Source organism: Vanellus vanellus, assembly GCF_965231255.1.
Source record: "Vanellus vanellus genome assembly, chromosome: 7".
NCBI classification, from domain to species: Eukaryota; Metazoa; Chordata; class Aves; order Charadriiformes; family Charadriidae; genus Vanellus; species Vanellus vanellus.
Window position 1 is genome coordinate 5916087 of NC_138912.1, and position 22347 is coordinate 5938433.

Consider the following 22347-nt stretch of genomic DNA (forward strand, 5'->3'; position numbering starts at 1 on the left):
CGTTCCCTCAAAGCGGGGGGGCGGGGGGTGCGCCGTCCCCTCAGAGACAGGAGAGGCCACCGTTCCCTCAGAGAGGGGGCCGGCCCCCGCGCCACCTCCCGCCGGCGGGCACCCTGAGGCAGCGACGCCGCCCGCCCGCCCTCCCTCCCTCCCGAGCAGGCCGCCCCGCAGCGGGGAGCTCTCCCGGTCTCCCACCCGCTCATGCACCGCGGGCGGTGCTCGCTCCCCGCCGCAGCAGCGACCTCCCGGGACGGCGGCGGTGCCCGCTCCGGAAGCTGCTGTGGCGGCCCTGGCCCCGCCCCCCCCGCTCCGCCCCCTCCGCGCGGGTTTGGCCCTTGCGGGCCGCCGTCGTGACCGGTAACGGCGTCTACCCGGCCTTGGCGTCTTCCGCGGGGCCGGGCTGCCCGGGCGGCGGCCTCCCGCGCCTGTTCCGCGGCGGCTGGCGAAGGCCCGGAGCGCCGACCACCGACCACCGATGATGTCGGAGGCGAGCGAAAGCGAGTGGAAGTCTTCCTCCTCGCCGAGCTTGGGCGCGGAGCGCGGCCGCCCCTCGCTGCCGTCCACCTCCCGTAACGGCGCCGTGCCCCAGCACAAGCAGCAGCGGCTGTCGAGCCGCCCGCCGGCCTCCGAGGAGGAAGGAGAGGAGTCGGAGGCGGCGGGGGAGAAGCCCAGGCAGCTGGAGAGCGCCGAGGGCGGCGGCGATGAGCGGAGCAGGAGAATCATCCGGAACCAGTATCGGGAGCTGATCTGCAGCGTGCAGCGTAAGGCCGGGGGGTGGCGTCCCTCGGGGGCGGCTCTGCCCCCCGTGCGGGGACCCCGCGCTGTGCCCGGCCCCGGCCCCGGGGCGGTCCGGCTCTCCTCCGGCGGGGATGGTGCCTCTTTGTCCCGGGGAAATGGGGGCTGCGAGTGGGCAGTCCTTCGGGTGCCATGCTGGTATCCAGTCCTTAGCGTTTGAGGAACTCTTCAGGCTTTTGTGGGAGCTCCCGAGTTCCTTGGGCTGTTGAAATTTTGGGCTGGTAGTTAGATGGAAATTTGCCTCCCTGGAAGCATTTGCGTGCCCAAGGATAGCAAGGTTATGAGGGCCTACAGGAAAGATGGGGAGGGACTCTTCATCAGGGAGTGGAGAGGTAGGATGAGGGGTAGTGGTTTTAAACTGGAAGAGGGGAGATTTACATGAGATGTTAGGAGAAATTCTTTGCTGTGAGGGCGGTGAGCCCCTGGCGCAGGTTGCCCCGAGAAGCTGTGGCTGCCCCATCCCTGGAGGTGTTCAAGGCCGGGTTGGACGGGGCTGGGAGCAACCTGGGCTGGGGGGAGGTGTCCCTGTCCAGGGCAGGGGGGTGGAACGAGATGGTCTTTAAGGTCCCTTCCAACCCAAACCATTCTGTGATTCTATGCACTTAATGTGTGTGACTGCATTGATGCAGAACTATTGGCTGTAGACCTGGAGGTATAGCGAAAGCCTTTAATTTTGCATTCATGGTATTTGAGCTTTAACTTGAAACTGCAGGTACCAGTACCTGCCTGGAGCAGAAGGTTATTCTTAGGCTATTCAGAAAGTGCTATGGGATTTTTTAACATCTTTCAAGACAGGTGTGTCAGTACTTCTCCCGTGTGTGTTTGGAATGTGCAATTTTTTTCATGAAAGCATGACAATGGTTGTTTGAGTAAGCACTATCAAGTTTAGCAACATGTAGTGTTGGTTGTTTTCTGCATCTTTGCTAAATTTGTAGAGTTGTTTTACAAGAGAATACAACACAGTTTACGGATGATGCAGTCTGTGATTATGCAGAAAAGCAACAGTGGTATGTCAGTGCATGGAGTATGGTGTACATCCTTAAAAGCAGTACTGTGAGTAGCTGTTCAGAATTGAACATCTGAAAGCCTTGTTAAATCATATATATACCATTATATATAAGTCACTGTGTTTGGTATTGTGATCTATAGAAATCACCAAGCATGCATTTTTAGGGATTTGTTTTTCTTTCATGAAAGTCCTTAAGTAAGTTATTACTTACAGGTAAGATGAATAAAATATAGAAAACTATGGTATCTGGTAGCTTCTTTGATGCAGATACAGATATTTTACTGGAACCAAGAGGAATCCGGGATCTGCTAACATAAATTCAACCATATAAATCTTGCTCCATTGAAGTAAATGGAAAATTACTGCTTCAAACTGAGTTAATGCATAAACATTAATAAAAATGGAGCCTACATAATCTTGCAATTAATGCACTATAACTATATTCTGTATTTTTGTGCGTATGATGAGCTGTGAACCAGCCAGCTTTGATTTAAGGTGTAAGTATGTATTTCTTGTTGCTTCTGTATTTAAGTAATTTAGGATTTCATTTGTGTCCCTTCCCCCTCTAGAAAATCGTGAGGATATGCTGAGTTCAAAAAGCAACAGGCTGACAGAAGCTTTGGAAGAGGCCAATAAACTGTTTAGTGGAGGTAAAACAAATTCTGTGATCCTTACAAGAGGTGTTTGACAGTTGGCCAAGTGTGAGGCAATGATGCCTTAAAACAAAAAAGGGCAAGAGAATGGAGTTGAGGTCCAAGTACTTTATCAGAATTATTAAAGTATAACTTGAAATAGATATCTTTAGTTGAAGAGGAATTGTTTGAGTAAGTTGATATGGTAAAATAAATATCATTAGTGTTTATTTGCACTTAGAAATACTACTTGCTTTATCTTGACTCTGTAGAACAATATATGTAAGTATTACATATAAAAGATAACAGTGTAGAGGGGTTCATTTCACTTGGAGAGATGGAAAGCATGTCAATGAAAAAATGCATTTTATTCTTTAAGATGATGTGTTATTTTTCCGTGCTTGCCTTTGTCAGTGTCATCGTCTCCTTTTCTCTCTCTCTTTTTTAAAGATGCAAACTTTATTATAAGGATTGTGTAACTAAGTGTGTTAGAGGTTATTGCAATAAAATGATTTACAAAGCTCTACACCCAGGAAAATCCGCATGCTAAATTTTAGTATTATATTTTTGATGATTTCCTACTATTAACATAAAGTCTTTCTGTAACAGTTTCCTGTGCGCGAGAGGCTGCGCTGGATGCCCAGTTTCTTGTCTTAGCATCAAATCTAGGAAAGGAGAAGGCCAATGAGTTGCACTCTGAGATGACAGCATTTGATTCACTAACATTTGCGGAAGACTTGGTAAGTTCCAAATTCTGATTTTGCCAACGCTTTTCCTCGAGGTTTGCCCTATTTGTTACAGAATCATAAAATAAAAGCCTCAGTTTGTCAAGAAGAGTCAATTCAGAATAGCTTTGAAGCAGACTTCCCACCACACCTTGAAAATTTTCTCTTGTGTTACAGTAGATTAGTAAGGAGTCTGAATCTTTGGTCTAGAGCTCTGAATCATAAAACCCCATCAAGTTCAATTGTTTTATTGACATTGTTCTTGGGGTTGGGCCAAATAAGTTGTTTTATGGTATTTGAGGGGCTAGGCTTCCTGGAAGTGTGTGGTGTTCAGAAACTGTGAGACATCTTAGCTTTATAGTGCGATTCAAATAATGCTTAGCTACTTCATACATCATTGAAATTCTTTTGGAATATAGACAGTTTTATTTACCTATAGCTCTTTTTTTCATTGTTTGCTGATGCTTCCTGAAGACAACCAGTCAGTATGTCAGTGTTTTTCTGTTTTCGCATATCTTCAGGAAATTCAAGGTTCTTACGCAGTGATATTAAATATTAAACTAGCAGGACAAACACTATAATACAGTGTTTCATCATTAATGTATCTACTGATCTTTCTCTAAGTGAAGTTTCATTGCGGCTTTCTTTCTTTTGTAGCTAACCTTCATGGGTATAAATCGTGTAGAAGTAGAAGAAAATGATAGTGATTCTGAGAGCATTTCAGGTGGCTATTTACCTAGTAATGCCTGGCATAAACTGGGAGAAGAAACAGAAAAGTACTTCAGAAGAGCACCTTCTTTTCACTACATGTAAGTTTATTTAAGGAAATACTATATACTGCAGCACAAGCTAATGGCCTTAATACAGTCTTATCTTTAATGCCCTGGGCTTGAATAGAGTTTAATTTTGGGTCACAGAACGTCAGCAAGAACTTGTGTGGTCTCTGTTTTTATGGTACAGTGAACTCCTTGTCTCCAAAATATTTCATAATATTTGTCCCTTTGATTTTGATTTGGCTTGGCTGCAAAATAACATCACTTGTAGCTAGTAGAGATTGCAAGGTATTCTTGATTTACCTGTTTCAGACCAAAACCGGTCAGTCTGTCCAGGGTCTGTATCTTTTACCTAATGATTGTGTTATCACAAAGAGACCAACAGTTTTTCTTGCACATCTGTATTAATGGGTTGTCTCTTAGAATCTTGCTTTCTGCCTCTACCTTCAGAAGAAATCACCTGATTACTGACTGGCAAGTGGCCTTATGTAGAATCAGCGTCATCTCTCCTTGTGTGTAGGCAACTCATTCAGTAGGAGCCTTTTTAGCTGCTGTCAAATGAGCTGTAGTCACCTGGCTTATAGACAGTGCTCCAGTTTAAATCTCTTGGAAGGTCAGCCTACAACAGTAGGACCTAGTTCAATTAAATTATCGTCATTAGAGTTGATAGAATATTATTCAGTTGTCTGTGCGTTTACACTTGTTCCATCCCCCAGTAAGTATCACTCATTATAACAGTTCGATCATACAATATCTGATATTTAATGCTGGATAGCTAATTGAAATATTTCAAACTTATATTTGCACTTTCAAGCTGTAAGCTCTAAATGATAAGTGTATTTCCCAGTCATTTTTATAACCTTAAGACAAAACTGACTGCAAGAAAGACTTTTTTTCCCATTAGTTGCATTTTGACATATTAAGTAATAATGGCCTTCATCTGATGGAGGATGTGTGAATATTAGCAAAATGTTAATTTTAAATAATAAAGTGTAGTCCTCAGTTTAGGAAAAGAACTACTTATTTCTGACTCCATCTGTTCTTATCTGAGGCCTGAGCTTTTTGTTGTTGGTTTTTTTTTTTCATGGTCTTTTTTGTGACTTCTGAAATTGAGCAGTTGCAACTCACCCAAGATAGGGAAAAGTATGTGCTGCAGAATTTTTGGGTACCTGCTGAACTAACTTGAATTGAGTCTCAATTCACACTCTCTCCTTTAGGCATCTAACTTGGTGGAGATTCAAGGCAACCAAAGTTAGGAGCCTAAGTTCCTTATATAGTCAATGGAGAGAGGTAAGCACTTCAAGAAAGTGCCTAAATCTAGCATGTATGTTACACTCACGTTGTTTAATGAGAAACTTTGGACCTCTTCTTAATGTATTGAATGTTCTGTTGATCGACTACATTTTAACAATTTGTGGCTTTTTTTTTTTTTAAAAAAAAAGCGTACTGCAAACCTGAACTTACAGAAACTAAGCAATAGATGAAAAAGAGAAATATTGTATGGAGAGAGTTTTCAGGCAAAAAAGTTTATAATAAATTCAAACGGAGTTATTGGAGGATATGAGCCATATACTCTATTTCATTTCTTAACTAGTTTTAAGCAAAGTAGATTTAAAGTTTTCAGTTAAAAAAAAAAGTCAGAATAATTGCATCAATTTTTATATATTTGTTGATAATTCTTGTATTAGGCTGTGTCGTGGTTTAACTCCAGCCAGCAACTAGGACCATGCAGCCACTCGTGCAGTTCTCCCCTTCCCCCAGAAGGGCAGGGAGAAGAGAGAGAAAAGGAGGGGAAAGGGAAAGGAAAAAAACCCACATGGGTTGAGATAAAGACAGTTTAATAGAACAATAACAGAAAAGGAAAAGTAACAATAATAATAATGGTAAAAGAATATACAAGACACAAATCACTCTCACCACCCAGTAAAATGGTGAACTGGCACTGTCCTAAGGAGTGATCGTGAGTACCCCCTGTCCCCGCCTAACCCCATTTATATACTGAGCATGACATCTACGGTACAGAATATTCCATGGCCATTCAGTCGTTCTGTCTATGCTCCCTCTCAGCTTCTATGGGAAGCTGAAAAAAGTCCTTGAAAAATATAAACATCACCTGGCAACAACTAAAACAATATGCGTTATTGATATTCCTTTCATACCAAATCTGAAACACAGCCACCACTAGAAAAAACCAATAAATTAACTATCCCAGCTGAAACCAGGACAGGCTGCCAACATATATTGGGAGCAGCTTTTGGGGATGGCTGTTTACAGAAGTCTCTAAATGTGAAGAGGCTTTATTTTTAGGTATTGGTCATTACTTTGCACTTGTATCGGAGAGGAACTGCTCAGTATATAGATTTCTAAGCATACAATCTAAAACATATTTCCATATATACGTTCTTTTTATTTTGGTTAGGTTGGGATCTTTCAAGTCTGATCCTCCCGTACCAAGACAACGGATTGAGAGGCAGAGAAAAGCTACAGGAGGAGAACAAAAACGGGCAATGCCTGCTCAGGTTTGTGAAGTGTTATCTTTATTAATGACTTGTTATGGCATAGTTACTACAAGCGAATTTTAAATCTTTCTGTTCATGTTTAGGGTTTTGTAGTTACAAACGGTGTAGTACTAAAGGATACAGACTTCATCATTCGGCTTCTTGGTTTGTTTTGTGTGGACTGCAGTATTTCACTGAGTGGAAGAAAAAAAGATTTACATATTGACTTAAAGTTCAGAAATAGGATTTACAGACTGATTTTTTTCAATTTCAAATTAGCTTATTTGCTCTGGTGCTCGTTACTTTGAAAGGAAACACAAAAGAAACTTCTTCACATGACTGTGTTTTCAACTTTTATTTAAAAAGTGTCTAATAGTGTGTGGCATTTGCACAGAAATGTGTTTAACAACACCAAACTAATTGGCTCACTTAACCACTATTTTCCCTGTGTTCTGTTTCCCAATTCTTTCTGTCTTACTCTGGCAGAAAGGCAAAAGTCTGAGAATACTTACGAGAGGCTTACACTTAAAGCTTTGAAAAAATAGATCATGTTGTTATGAGGAACCTCTGGCTGATAATGCTAGTATACAGAGGCAAAATGTCTTTTTAAATACACCCTACTTCATAGTAGTCCAAATAGTGATAGAAATTATTCTGATACAGTTTGTACTTGGAAGAAGAGGAGCTGGAGGACTTGAGAGAGTTGCTTCCAGAAGTGAGTGAGTGCTGTTTGTGGTTTGCTTAGGTAAACACTGATGATCAGCATGTGTGTTAATTTGTGTTTGATAAATAGTTATGTGTGAAAGTTTCTGTAGTTTGCATTATTGCAAGGTGCTCAAAGGGAAAGCGGTGGCTAACAGGAAGAGCAAACAGGTTACTAGTGACTGTACTGGGAAAGAGAATTTGGTACTCTGCTGATGACCGTACTTGAAGGACGATTTGGAGTACCCTGCTTTACAGATAATCAACAAATCCGTAAAATCATGGTAATCGTGTCCTTTGACCATGTCAAACTTCATGCTGTGACATTTCTTACATGGAAACTTAGGTGCCTTTTCTGAAAAAAAAGTTAAAGATCTTAATGAATTGCCCTTCTATGCTTATACATAAACTTCTTCAGTAGACTCACAGACTACGTACTACTAGAGATAACCCGGTTCTACAGAAGTATTGAAAACTAAGAGTAGACCTGTAAAGAAGCTCAAAACATACAAACTGTAGCCTTTCAGTTTGATAGTCTAAAATGGGAATTAATTCCTAAAGCACTTCATAAGTTGTCTCATGTTTGCATAAGTGTGTTGTAACTATGCGTGTGTGGTGTAGACAGAAAAATTTCTCTTCTATGTGTTCCTAAAAGGCCCTTTTCGTATTCTTGTTTTACAACAGTGGTTATTTGAGGTGAAACTATGTTTCTTTTTTCCAGTTAAAAAAAATGGAGGAGTCTCATCAGGAAGCTACAGAAAAAGAAGTAGAGAGGATCTTGGGATTATTGCAAACTCATTTTAAAAATGATCGTAAGTATGATTCAATTAAGCTTTTAAAGCATTACTTTGAGGAAATGAATACTCGTAATCTTCTACAGTTAAGAGTGGTTAAACTATGGAAACAAAATTAGGTGGAGTTCGCAAGCAGAAATCTTTATGTTGAAGGCTATGTACTGACTGTGTATTTTATAGGAAGACTAATCAGTTGCTGTTTGATTGCAAAGTAAATTTGCAAATTTATTAGAGCATGCCATTTTTTAGAAGGCAATCAAATAGTCGCTGCATATGCGTATGTGTGCAGAAAAGATGGGAAGAAGATAGTATTCTCTAGAAACTTTCTTTCTGCAGGCAGCTGGGAATTCAGCATTGTAACTAAATTGACAAACATTCAGTTAGCTTTTAAAAGGAGTACTGACTTTCTGAAGTTTATGTTTACACGTATTAGCTCTGTGTATAGCACCTGTGTTTGTTTGTTTTTTTTGTTAAACAAACACATTTTTGCATCTCTAGCTGATACACCTATTTCCTTCTTCGATCTTGTGATTGATCCAAACTCTTTTGCACGCACTGTGGAAAACATCTTTCATGTGTCCTTCATTATAAGGGTAAGGCATGCCATGTTTTCGAAATCTTATTTTAGGTATTGGACTTATCTAGAAATACTGATTTGTTTGTTTGTTTTTATGACTTTAATATTGAAAGATTAGGATTTAAATATTAGGAATACTAATTTGTTTTCTACTAACAGTCTGTGATATTTTGGTAATTGAATAAAAAAGAAAACAGAGTTGACAGACTTTTTTTTCTTACTAGAATTTTCTATTACAGTCAATTTAGCAACAACAGTAGTGAATTTTTTGCTGTCAATACACTTTTCAAAAAGGTATCCTGGCTCACATTGTTTTAGATCATAGAGGAGTAGTCACAGAGTATAGACGAGTTATTGAGGTTGTAGGAAGGTTTTATGTTCTCTTTGAATCTGTGGATTTGTACTTCAAACTATACTTTGTCTAATGAATAAAACGGATTTGGTAAAAATATACAAATATATTTTGACTAAATTCAGGTTTATAGTGAATACTGATGTGATTATGAAGGGTTAACTAAAGTACGTTAAATGAATAATAATGATTTTTAATAACTCAGTTTTTTTGTAATCCAACGGTTACCAACTGTCCTGTATCAGCCGCACACTTCATGAATAAGTACTATATTGAAATAATCTTTCCTATTTAGTATTCCAATTAAGAATCTTTATCAATATATGTACCTGATTATGATTATGTAATATATTAAATAAAAACATGAAATCTCGCTGCATTATGCTAATTAGGTAGTTCTAATTTCTGAAACTTTAAATCCTACTGTCTTTTAGGATGGTTTTGCAAGATTAAAGCTGGATGACGATAAATTGCCAATAATAGGTAAAATCTAGCTTTAAAAAACTATTACTGTTTTTTATTACAACATTGAAAAGTAGCTGTATCTTAGGTGTTTACAACGTTTTAGGTATACTTTTAGCTGCAAGAGTAAAGATTTGGGGATATGCAGTGCAGGTAATTGAAGGCATGAAGAGATGTGTAAGTAACTGAAGGGATTGACTCTCTTTAACTATCAAAATATGGAAAAAGGCCATTATGCTGATCTATATAAATTAATTATATTGATAGAAGTAAAAGGTTATTACTTTTAAGTGATATTTTCACTAATAACTATATGAACACTGTTACACTTTGCTGAGAAAAGATACTTTTGTGTGCAAGAAGTCTCCTTTGTCTATCTGAGTTGGGAAGTGCTGCAGCTTCAAAACAGTTGAAAAGGAAATGCCATCCTACATATGAGGTCTCTGGCGTTCATTCCCACAGGATATCAATGGGATTATGACTTTGGTGGGATTTCGTAAAGAATTAAATACTTAGGTCCTTCTGGGACTCTGAGAAATCTTAGTTTCTAAATTTTCAGGAGGTAAGACTAAAGAAGCTTTCTTTAGAAGCATATGGTGGGGATTCTGCCTCTCTACTCTGTTGAGACACCACCTTGAGTACTCCGTCCAGCTCTGGAGCCCTCAACATAAGAAGGACATGGACCTGTTGGAGTGGGTCCAGAGGAGGCCATGAAGATGCTCTGAGGGCTGGAGCACCTCTGCTGTGAGGACAGGCTGAGAGAGTTAGGGTTGTTCTGCCTGGAGAAGAGAAGGCTCCAGGGAGACCATATTACAGCCTTCCAGTACCTAAAGGCCAGGCTGGATGGGGCTTGGAGCAGCCTGGTCTAGTGGGAGGTGTCCCTGCCCCTGGCAGGGGGGTTGGAATTTGATGATCTTCAAGGTCCTTTCCAACCTAAACCATTCTATGATTCTGTGGTACAGGCTGTTGGTAGAGACTAGTGATGTATAAGTTGATTTGCTTTTTGTGAAGCTTCTGTGTTCCTGGAGGAAACTGACTTTACAAGTGTAAAGACTATGAAAATACTGTATTTTAAACAGAACCTTCAAAAGACAATGAGGGAAGAGAGGATCACCATAGTGCTGGAGCACGGAACCAGGCTGTCATCTCTCTGAACCATCAAGAATGGAAGGTATAATAGATAGCACTTGATACTTCTGATTAATTTTTTTTTTTTTTTTCTAAGTGTATGAATGCATCCGAGAGCTGAGCTGTTACGTATTCTGATGAGGATACGAGTTCCTGTATATATTATCACTACATTTAATTTTATGGATTCCAGAACAATCACAAATCTAATTAATGCTTTTAACTGCAAGAAAACTGAAAATTGGGATAGCAATTTCATCTTTGATCCTTGAAGCCTGGTCAGTTTAAGTGCTTTTAAGTTGTGCGGTGACTTTCCTTTATTGTTTTATATGAGGACTACGTAAGTATGGGGACTGTTTCTTCCCTTATATATGATACTTGCTTCTCAAGGGGAAGCTCTAGAACAATTTTCTCACTGTTTGCTGTTTGTAATAAATCTCCTTTGTTCTTCACTCAGAATGTGCAGAAGAAACTTGGTAATTTGAAATAGTGCTTTAGTATGAGAAACTTTATTACTTATGTGGTGGTAACTGAAATTAAATTGCAATAGCTCAGCTCTTGTAACTTACATATTGTTGTCATCTCTTACCAGGAGATCGTAGAAACATACGAAATAACAGAACCCATGATTAGTCCTCCTTATAGCAATGAAGATGAAATGGAGATAGCTTAATTCTTCAAGTAAGTTCTTTCAATAAATAAAACTAATTAAGGATACAGTGCATGAGTTCTTATGCATGTGGAAGAACTGCAGGGAAACTACCTGTGATTTACAAATGTAAACAAACTATAAGCAGGATAACTGCATAACATCTGGAATGTTTCTATGTTCTTGATCTCTTTGTGGAACAAAACGTCATCTAGTCTTCTATGCAGTAATTAACTGAAAAAAACCTTTTATTTTTACATTTGGTAGTCAGTTAAGTGATATACTTGAGTTAATTTTTAGAATTTTGGAATATACTCATACTTGGAATGCAATGCTGTGAAGAATTCTAGCTTAGTTTTTGTACTCTTATTATTTTTTTTAATCTACCGACAACTAATAGAGTAGTCTGAAAGAGGACTTAGGGAAGGCAGGGAAGGGAAGACGGTCTGGTTCCCTCTAAGATCCTTTACATGATAGGATTGGATTATTTTATTGTCACGGTTGTTTGGTAAATTCCAAATTGTAATGCATATTGTCTTACTGTCTTCTCTTTTTTTCTTTCCCCCTAGGTGCCTTAAAGAAAATGTTTTAAAATATTTCCTTCAGAAAAGATTTTTATATGTATATATTGTAAAATTAAATTTATTTTTATTGGAACATCTCGACACTTTATATAAGCTGTCTTGTTTATACCTGTCACGGGGTTATTACCATGAACTTTCTATTTATTGTGGCTATGTTTACTACTTTATATAAAGTTTACTGACATTTACAAGCTTTCAGAAAAGGGAAATGCCATCCCCCTTCTCTCACCAATAGCAGTCTGCAAGTGGAATTTACGTGATTAACCACCTCTGCTGTGCTAATCTTATCTTATCTAGATGATCTTGGGTGCTGCAGGACAAACGTGATGTTGTCTTTCTGTTCTTATTCTTCTGGAAATCAAGGTTTGACTTGGGAAGTTTGTTCCCAATTACAGATTAAAATTCCTCCCTCCTTTTTTCTTTTTTTTTTTTTTTTCTCTCCTAAGTCCATCACGTGTATTTGGTTTTGTAACTCAGGGAGGACAGCTATCTTAGGCAGTATTTTCTTCAGAATAAATAAAAGTCTAGCTCCATCTCCAGAAAATGCTCTTCTGAGGACCGTTGTCTCTGGAGCGTTGAGGATTTCTTCCTTCCTTCCTTCCTTCTCTCAGGAGCGGACCCCCTGCTCGGGCAGCTGAGGTGATCTGCCCTCGGAGCACGTCTCGGCGGGGTGACAGAACGGGGTCAGGCCGTGAGGCTGTGAGAAAACACACTTTCATCATCTTTGATCGTCTACACCACCTCAAACCCCGCCAGCGGCGGGAGGCCGCCCCGGCCCACCCTGCACCGCTGAGGGCGGCAACTTCCCCCCCCCCCCTCCCGGGGCTTCGTCCGGGCGGGGCCGCTGCTGCCGGCGGGCGCCATGCCTGCCTCCGTGGTGGAGTACAAGGGCTGGAGGGAGGGCTACCGCTGCGGCTACTGCGCCTCGGAGCGGGGAAAGGTCTCCGCCGGTAAGCGGGAGGAGGTGGGACGGGACGGGGCTGCCCGGGCTCCTGTGGCGGGAGCCGGGCAGGGGAGCGCGCCCGCCCTCACTAAAGATGGAGGAATTTGGCGGGGTCTGCGGGGATGCCGCCGCAGCTGCCCGCGGTAAAGATGGCAGACTCGGAGTTTCCTGTGGGCGCCGCCCGTGCTCTGCCCGTAGCAAAGATGGCGGTGACGGCGGCTGTTTCCGGGCGTCCCGGGGTGCTGTCTGGGGCGGCGGGCAGGGTGCCGTCCTGAGCCGGGCGACGGGGCAGGGCGGCGGGGGAGATGGCGGCGGCCGGCAGCTCTCCGAGCATCGTCGAGTACTTCGGCGGAGAGGATGGCTACCGCTGCGGCTACTGCAAGAATGAGAGCGGCAACCTCTCCCATGGTGCGGCCCCCAGGGCAGGGCGGGCCGTGAGGGGAGCGGAGCGGGCCGGGCCGGGCCGGTGCCGCCGGAGAAGGCGGCGGGGCTGAGGGGAGGCCTGGGCTCGGTGCGGGGCGGGAGGTCGTGGGCTCCCCGGGTAAGCTCGCCTGGCGGTCTAAGGGCAACCCGTCAGGAGTAACGGCAAAGCTTTGTAAAGGATGAAATGTTTTAATTATTACTGTCATAACACGTGCACCATAACTAAGGACGTAGTTAGGATCTCGCCCAAAGCGTCCTCCCGGTCCGGTTTTATTTCTCAGGTGCGGGCGCCCTGCCCGGCCCTCCGCCTCCCGCAGAGCCCGGCGGGGCTCGGGCCTCTCTCTGCCCCCGCGGCCGGAGGGGTCTCCTCAGGCCCGTCCGCGTTCTGTCCCTGTCGGGAGGTGACAGTCCCTGAGCTGCGCTGGGCTGGGCGGCCGCCTGGGCAGTGCCTCCCGCAGTCCCTGGGAAGGGTCCGGGTCAGCTTCGGTGCCTCTCGGAAGAGTTCTTCTGGCCCGGTGTGTCCAACGCGGTTTAGCAAAATTAAGGAGCAATTGTGTGTTATTTTGTTGGTGCGTCTCTGGGTAAGACAGCAGGTGGAGAGGTAAACTTTTAAACTTGTATAGTCACAGCAATATAGCTGATCGCGTCCCAAGATTTATGTTGGTTTTTTTTTTTTTTTACTCTTAACATGGCTGTTGTAAATCAGTAATTTATGAGGTTTACGAATATGCCAAATCCTCAAAAGACATCTATTTGAAATTCACCATTAGCTGCTCAGATTTACAGTAATATTTCATAGAATCATTGAATGGTTAGAGTTGGAAGGGACCTTAAAGGTCATCTAGTTCCAACCCCCCGCCCTGGGCAGGGACACCTCCCCCCAGCCCAGGTTGCTCCAAGCCCCGTCCAACCTGGCTTTGAACACCTCCAGGGATGGGGCAGCCACAGTTTCTCTGGGCAACCTGGGCCCGTGTCTCACCACCCTCACAGGGAAAAATTTCTTCCTATTTCTGTAGAAGTTATATTTTAATGTTTGAATGCATAACTGTGGTCAGTCAAGTGTGTTAACTGTTATTTATTTCAGGTATGTGGGCGCATACGATGACAGTTCAAGATTACCAGGATCTCATAGACAGAGGATGGCGAAGGTAAATTTAAAAAAAAGTTACAAAGCCAAGCTGTCAGTTTAGATGCAATTTAGAATCCAGATTTAAAATGTAGGTCTGTGAAAACAGTTAACTAGTTTCCGTAAGTAATTGGAATAGAAGTATTTGTCCAATGCACTGTGACTTTTTGTAACATGATACTGTTAACAGGTTATTTTAGAAGGATAGTGTTTTAGTGTAATAGCAAACTGCTGAAGAACTTGCTTCTCAAATTTAGTTACTCTTCATGTAACATTTTGATATTATTTTAATACAAAAGGTTGGTCTTCCACTTATTTTGTAGAATAAGCAGAAAATCAATACATATTTATTATTATTTTTAGAAGTGGAAAGTACGTCTACAAACCTATCATGAATCAAACGTGTTGTCCCCAATACACAATAAGGTAAGAAGCTCAAAATATACTACTGTAAGTCATTTGACTGCTTCTAATATGTTCAACCATTTGTGTTTACTGCTTTAAATACAGAATACTTGAAAAGTTTATCTGCTTTTAATGATACTTTGAGTGCTAAATCTATGCCGTTGGGTTTGTGCACAGGCACATCATCGGCTCAGTGACATTTTCCTGTAAGCAATCTGCGAATCGTGTAGCCTTTTGCCTCTGGGTTGCAATCCAACTGCTTGCTGGTTGTGGCTGACCCAGTACGTCTATATGCCACAAGCACTGCTTTAGTAGCCCAAATAAGAGAGGCTGTCAGCTGAATGAATAATTCTAGATAGGCATTACCAGCCTTAGTAGTTAGTATCAATGCTCTATCTATAAGATGGGTAAGTGAAGAGTTGTAGTGTATTAGCCTCCTAGGAAAGCTTTTTTTATGCAGTGCTTGAGGTCACCGTAGCATATTTTAGTGATTATAGTGATACAAAAATGTGCCATAAAGAATGATATTATGCAATACAAGTCAACATAACATTAACTCAAAAGTGTTGGTAAAATATTTGACGACTTATGTAGGGAAAGTTAAGAAATAATTGGAAAATATATGTATTTACAGTGTAACTTTTTAAAGCGTTTCCTTAACATTTTTTTTCTGAAATAATGTTTCACAAAAGAAATGATGATATTTTTTTCTTTTTAAGGTGCCAAGCTTTGCGTTTTCAGACCTCCAAATCTCACAAGAAGGTTCTGAAGAAAATGTTGAAATTTATTTCCAAAGGAGATGTTTTGAAAGTAGTGGGTGAAGGTAAGAAATTCTTAGTGTTTGAGAACCAATACTGAAGTTTGAAAGGAAGATCAAGTACCTGCTGGAGTGATCAAATGGCTAATACGCTTTGATTTTTGTATATAGACCCCTATGTAAAGGTCTGGGTGTGTTGTGTCTTTACAGTGTGCTTTGGATCAAGAGCACTATGTAGCCAAGACACCAAACTGTGCAGCTAACTTGCTGTATTGAAGAAAGTGTTTCCTTACTTTTTTAGTAGACCATCTTATTTCCTTTTTCATCTCTGGGCACCTGCTTACTTTCTAGCTGGGTGCCGTACAGAATTAGACTTTGGTTTTACCTCTGTCATAAAAGTGATAGTCTGGAGTGGACTAAGCGGGACAGTGGGTGGCAGAGGAAAGGAAGAGCAAGCAGGGAAAAGAGGGTTTTTCTTCCAGGTGGTTGAACAGTCACACACCATTTATCCAACACCAAACCCGGCTCTTCTCAGTTGTGGTGGAACTTGTGTTGGTTCTGAATCATTGTAATTTGCCTTGTGTGTGTCTGTGTGTCTGTTGGTATTTTTGTATCTCTTTTTTTTTTTTTTTTTTTTTTTTTTGTTTGAAGTTACGGCATGAGATTAGTTGACTGCCCGATTTTAGTGGAGAAAATGAAACTGTTCTCATAAATGAGTTGGTGCTAGTAATTCAGGGTCATCAAGGAAGCTTTCTGTTTTCAGGCTATTGCAAAAAGTCACTTTATCTGTTGGAAAACAGTTGCAAAATTGGAAATAATTTAATATTAATGTTGATTGTGCAAAGTGTGAGCTGCAGTTAGAGAAATTCACTCACGTGGTTTTTGATTATTTACAGAAGAACCTATGGATTCCCATATAGAAGATGTGGTCACGTGTGATTATGCGTACAAAAGTGAATCCCATGTCAGTCACTCTGAACTGACTCCCTTGAGTGTGGATCACACAGAGAGCGTGGAAAATGAAGATAAGGACACAGGAGAAACAAAAGAAGAGGTGAATGAGGAGAAGGTGGAATCGGGTTCTCTTCAGATATGTGCGGATAAAGACACGCAGGTCCCTGGAGAGCCATCGCATTCAGCTAAAATTGTTCATGCACCACCCAAGCCAGGTAGTCAAACTTCTGGTAGCAATTGGAATATACTGTCATGATTTTGCATGTTGTTAAAGACCACCTTTTATCTTGCCAAGTATTTAAACAATTATTTCTTTTTATTCTCTATACTCTTGCCAGTTAATGGAATTACAGTGTATAAATTGAGAGATGCTGTGTTACTTGTTTTCTTAGTTTTTCCCCAAAGTTGCACTGAATTCCATTATATTAATTTTTTAAATTTAGTTACTGAGAATACATTTCTACAGCTGATAGTTTTCTGTAAGGTATTTAGATTGCAGTCAGATAGGTGGTCAAATCTAATCAGACATTGGGACCAGTTTCCAATTTAGGGTACTTTTGTATGGTATGGTTGTGCAAAGCAAAGAGCTGGATGCAGCTGTGGTTGGTGCTGCAGGTGTGCTGGTTACTGGGGTAGGTTAAGGCTTAGCCTTGTCTCTTGTGCAGCAGTGGGAAACCAATTTAAGACCCAACAAAAACGCCCAAGGTATTGTTTTTACATCTCTAAATTTCTGCAGGTCATCTTGTTGTAATACAAATTGTGTTGTTTACACCCTGTGAATAACTTGTTTAAGGCTATATTTCTTACACTTTCATGGACTATTTGCCACAGACCTAGCTGGCACTGGAAATAAGTTCAGTATATTACTGTGTTTTTATTTTGTAGGCTTAAAGGAAATTATATAGTTTTCTGCTGATTTGAAAAAAAAATAAATACTGAGACTTCCAGTCCTCTATAAAGAATAAAATTTTCTATGTGAGCTTTGTTATCTGTTTGGGAGCTTTTCTTGTTTTTGGTTTGGCTACCTTTAGATTAGAAAAGCAGTCTCACTAGAGGATGTGAAATTATGTAATAATTCCTCCTTTTTTTCTTGCTGTGAACTGTGCAATAAGTAGGGACAAGGACTAAGGCAATCTCCCTCATTTTACTTCTGATTTACATTTATACAATGCTACAGCTCTCATGTGCCAAAAAATGAAGGTCAATGCTTGTTCATTTCTACAGTTTTGTGTGAAAGTACATGTAATATTGGTGGCATTATATAAGAATACAATAATTATATATTAATATATAATAATATAATAAAATAATACTAATATTTTAGTAGAATATTAATTTTAATAATATAGCCACGTTTTTCAATATGGAAGTTATTCCTCAGTCAAGCTTTTGTGTCCTAATTGTAAGGATTTCTGAAATGCTGCCTTTGGCCTGAATTCGAACATGAAATCTTTAGCCTAAAAAAGGATAATCTCATTGTCAGTCCTCAGACTGTAATCTTTTTCATGTGATAGCTGTTATAGTACCTCTTGCTGTGGCATGAGAATCTGGAATCTACATCTGCTTGCGGTGGTGTTATGCTTTTCCCAGAGCTTGTTGTGACAGGGAAGACCGTATGTCACAGCTGGTGGGTGATCCTCTGCGTGGTGTGACCATATCTGTCGCACGTGCAGAGTCGTCCTTGGGAGTCCCCAAAATAAAAAAAAGTAGTGCTAGAAACTACTACTACATGCCCGCGGGTTGCTTCTGTGGCTTGTCTCTTGTGCTTGCTATGTTCCTGTGGGATGTGGGGGATTTCTGGAAGGAAGATGGTAAGGGGTGGACGGATTATTACCAGAATAATTTGTTTGACCAACAGCCTGCACTGGAAAAGAAGGTAGAATTGCTGACAGGCTCTTTGTGGCCCAGGGGCTGCAGATGAGGCAGCCTTGTCTTACAGATCATGTTTCCAGTTTTGCTTAGCATGTCCAATAGCCCGTTTGGAAAAATAAAGGGTATTTTCTGAATTGCAGTTAGCCAATACATGGCGAGTAATGTTAGTTAAAATCCTGGTGGAGATGGATGCTTTAGAGTTTCTGCCTGTGTTGGGATGTCATACTAATTCCTAATTTCACTCAGCTATTACATCTTGTGCCAGTATTTATGAGAGCTTCAAAGTACTTTTTCCTTCACAAAGATTTTTGTCCCCTATGGGTTGGCTAATTTCAAGTAAAATAATGCTGTTTTGTCCTTAATGAACATGCATTCTGATTGGTTCAGGTTTTCACCAGTTTAGCAAGGAATTTTGCATCTAAACAAAAAAAGTTTTCAGAAATGCTTGATCAGAAAACCAGTAGTGCTGAATAGAAGCAGTACTGGTCAAGTTGCTGGAAAACTTGTCCAGAATTTTTAAGACTGTATTTTCTATTTTGATTTTATAAAATACAGTCAAAACTTTTATAGCTGTCATATAATTTATAGTTTATGTAACTTTTATTTGTTGTACAGATTTTCAAAACTCTCTTGTTTTTTAAATAATTAATGAAAAACTTTGGGTTATGTAAACATTTTGAAAGCAAACTAAGTGGATATTGACAGCAGATGGCAGTCTTGGGTAAAGATTATGAGTGTAAACCTGACTTTGTTTTGAAAAAGTGAGGTATGGTCTCCAGTTATGTTAAGAATAACATTGGGTAAAACTTTAAACACTGGAAATGCAGATAAAGAAAGCTTGAAACATTATTTGTACTCTGTTTCAGAAAAGGAGGTTTTACTTTTATAGAGGAAAAATATTCATTAGTGTGCTTCTTTCTTTCTGGAGGTTTAAAATGAAATATAAAAGTGAGTAATAAATGCATCAGAAAGCTTATTTTTTGAGGGTAGGTGGTGTCGCAGGTCAAATATAGTTTAAAATTTTCCAGATAGAATGATGTTTAGTTTTCATCTTGGAAAATGTAGACTTATTCCGTAATAAGATTGTTTAATTGCATTTTTATTCCTTTCTAAACAAAACAGGTCATTGTCCTATAGGAATAATGGGCTGTTTCTGCACAGTTTCAGATAGAAAAGAAGGTTTGCTTATGTCTGTATGCACATTCATTGTTTTAAGAAGTTTTTCTTACTAACTTACAGCTTATAGAAGATATGAGACATGAAACAGATCCCGATACAGATGAAGTATTCATTCTTCAAATGTATTATGAGTATGTTAAGTAAACTCTTCCTCTGACTTGTTTGCCCATGGACAGGTCACACAGTATCTGTAATTTCCTCGTAATATTTGTTCTTTTCTGGTGAATAATTTTAGCTGTATGGATGAAACAAATACTCAAAAACTATAACTGAGAGGTAAGAACACTTGATCATAAAATCTGCTAATGCAATTGTAGGATGTCTGAATAGTGCCCAAGTGGTATTAGCTCCTTTTCTAAGTCCCTGAGATGCTCTCAACATTTCAGCTGTCATGGAGTCTGCACGGCACAGCCAGACTGGGACTCTTTTGGGGGAGCCACAAAGAGCTTGCTGCAAACTTGCTCCAGGAGGGCACTTATAAACTGTAAATTCTGTATAGTATGCACATTAAAAAGAATAGTTCACAGCCTTACTGATACTTAAAAGTTTATCCCAATATAAAGTGATTTGCCGATTTCTATGATGTGTCTACTGGTAAAGAGGGATGCAGGCAGCAGCTCTGAGGGCTGCAATTCTTTGCAGTTGAAGTGACTCTAAATGCATCAGTGAGCTTCTGAAATATTGTTGCTCTCACCATTTCCAGTTTGCAGAAGGGTACCACTGTTCTCATTGTTCATGGGAAGGTTTGAAGCAGGTAGAGGACAAGAAAGAAGTCAGCTTTGCCTAATAAGTTAGTGGTAAGAAGGAGGAGGAGGAAAGAAGGCTCTAACTGCATTTTCACAGGAGTTCTGGAAAAAACAATTTCCATGTAATTTCCAGGGCTTCAAGAGAGTAAAGTGGGATAAGCCGTAGTTAAGTCCGGGTTTGAATTCTTCTTTACTTCTTATAAATATGAATACAGTTGGAAATGTGTCGTCTTCCTAATGCTTTGCTTGAAAGCACCTCACCGTTCAGGGTACTTTCCCATTTGGAAAGGTCTTTCAAAAGTTGCAGGTGTGTTTTCAAATACGTGCATTTCAGGGGAAAGCTAATGGCGTAAAAGACTTCTTCAGCAGTTTGTCATAATATCTGTCACAGTTTTGGGTCTGTGCAAGATGTATGACTGTATTTCCCTATATGGGAGGAGTTTTTTTCCCACTCTTCCTCTCTTTTCAAAATTTTTAATAATATTGCTCTTTTTTGACCTCCAACTCATCTACCACTGCCCTAGAAAGTAATAAAAAAATGCAGAATTAGAGTTACTTAGTGTTACATGAGCTGGCTGCTGATAGAATTTTGAGCGCAACTTTCCTTCGGTATGGAACTTGCAACAGCAGCTGCTAAGCTGAGGCAAATATTCCTTGAAAATTGATTTTCGCTTCTGCCACTGTTTCCAGCAGCGCAGCAGATTCATACAGCTCTTACAAAGCTTCTGGAGTGAGGCATGGTGTTTGGTTTACTGCTGCATACTACATGGAGTAGCCAACAACGATCTACACGTTTTAGGCAGAACTGAGGGTATTGGGAAAGTGTTTCTGGATTTTTGTAATTTTTACAAATTTGAATTTTTGGATTTGCAATCAATATCTATTAAAATCATACTGTCTAGGGAAATTGCTACTTGTGAGTAGATTATTTGTTTGGTAACCATCCCTTTGGTGCGTTTAGTGGGTAGCAAGGAGACGAGGTCTCTTTTTTTTTTTTTTTTAATTGAAGAAAATTCTGTATTAATTTTTCTAGTACTGGCGTTCTCATATCTTGACTTTTTATCTTACACTTGTGTCCTAAGTATAAAATTAATCTGGCCCCTTCACTGAGAAATTTGGACCACTTGAATTTTTATTTGTGCATCTTTGGATTTGTGTGGCTTTAAAACTAACTTCTTGTAGTACTATGTACTATTTTCCATGCTGATCCATTTGTTTTCTAGGTTTAACTTCTCTTTTAAGTAAATACCATTTCACAAATAGAACCTTATAAATGGTGAATCTGTTAAAGATAGAGGTAAATCAATAAAAGTGAATTAATTAGTAAAACCAGACAATCTGAATATAATTTTAAGCAAAATTGTAATCTTATGTGGCCTTTTACTCTTCTTTTACGTGTCATTCGTGGCGTTGGTGGTATTTCTATATACTGCGTAAGGATTCCAGGTGACAAAAAAGAAATGCTCTTTTTTTTTGTGCATGTGTCTCCTATGGGAGTCTGTTGTATGGCCACCTGGGTTTCTAGAGCAGTAGAACAATTCTCTATGAATTTGGCTGTGAGATTTTGTAGTTTTGGTGGGTTTTTTTCCTTTCAGTATTACAAGCTGATCCTGTAGCTGTCTGGGTATGATACATCATCATGCCATATATTAAACAGGAGCTTAGCTTTTGTTTCTGAGACAGGGATGTGGTGTCGTGATTTACAGACAGACTTTTCAGACTTTTTTACAGACAGGAAGTCTTTTCTCTTTAATTTTTAAACATAACCTTGGCTCTGGGATGGGACCATGGTCAAGGTGTTTCCATATTAGTGTTGCGTTAAACAGCTGTAGAGGAAAAAATATCATTGCACCTGAGCTTGGCATGGGGCGTTGCTGGTGTTGTAAACGTGAAAGACTATGTTATGTTCAGACCACAGTCTGCAATTAATGGTGATTTTAACCATTTCTTTTCAGTGATTATGTAAGAGCTGCTTGTTTGTTGCAAAATGTGGTGTTTAAGTCTTTGGCTGTGCTCTTGCAGGGAAAGGGGCTGATCTGAGCAAGCCACCATGTCGAAAAGCAAAGGACATACGGAAAGAAAGAAAACTGCAGAAGCTCCTTCAGAACCAGATGTGCACATTTGAAGGCTCTCAACTTCAAGCAGGAGATCAGGTTTTCCTCTTGCAAAACTCTAAATCTAAACCAAACCAACCTAAAAGCATTGAAGAGTTTGTTTTTGTCCCTTTACCTGATGATGCACGACACAAATTAGAGGTAAAGT

General features: G+C 40.3%; 2 protein-coding genes across 2 annotated transcripts in view; both read left to right on the forward strand.

Annotated features, from left to right (window-relative positions):
* The first annotated feature begins 376 nt into the window (after positions 1-376).
* Positions 377-11753, forward strand: NSMCE4A (NSE4 homolog A, SMC5-SMC6 complex component). Its single transcript, XM_082486499.1, has 11 exons — positions 377-761; positions 2374-2454; positions 3046-3176; positions 3819-3970; positions 6354-6453; positions 7856-7946; positions 8427-8521; positions 9292-9340; positions 10399-10490; positions 11040-11128; positions 11666-11753. Exons 1-10 carry the CDS (start codon positions 476-478, stop codon positions 11118-11120), a joined length of 1158 nt encoding a protein of 385 aa, XP_082342625.1. The 5' UTR covers positions 377-475; the 3' UTR covers positions 11121-11128; positions 11666-11753.
* A 1168-nt stretch (positions 11754-12921) lies between these two features.
* ATE1 (arginyltransferase 1) overlaps positions 12922-22347 on the forward strand; it is an 83517-nt gene continuing 74091 nt past the window's right edge. The window contains exons 1-6 of the mRNA XM_082486608.1: positions 12922-13031; positions 14131-14194; positions 14536-14598; positions 15297-15400; positions 16231-16503; positions 22108-22340. Coding sequence (XP_082342734.1) covers positions 12929-13031; positions 14131-14194; positions 14536-14598; positions 15297-15400; positions 16231-16503; positions 22108-22340 — 840 coding nt within the window. The 5' untranslated portion in view covers positions 12922-12928. The remainder of the gene's footprint in view (positions 13032-14130; positions 14195-14535; positions 14599-15296; positions 15401-16230; positions 16504-22107; positions 22341-22347) is intronic.

Coding starts and splice junctions, on each gene's coding strand:
- NSMCE4A (XM_082486499.1), top strand. CDS start 476: ATGATGTCGGAGGCGAGCGAAAGCGAGTGGAAGTCTTCCTCCTCGCCG. Junction 8,522..9,291: donor ATGTGTCCTTCATTATAAGG/GTAAGGCATGCC, acceptor ACTGTCTTTTAG/GATGGTTTTGCAAGATTAAA. Junction 9,341..10,398: donor CGATAAATTGCCAATAATAG/GTAAAATCTAGC, acceptor TATTTTAAACAG/AACCTTCAAAAGACAATGAG.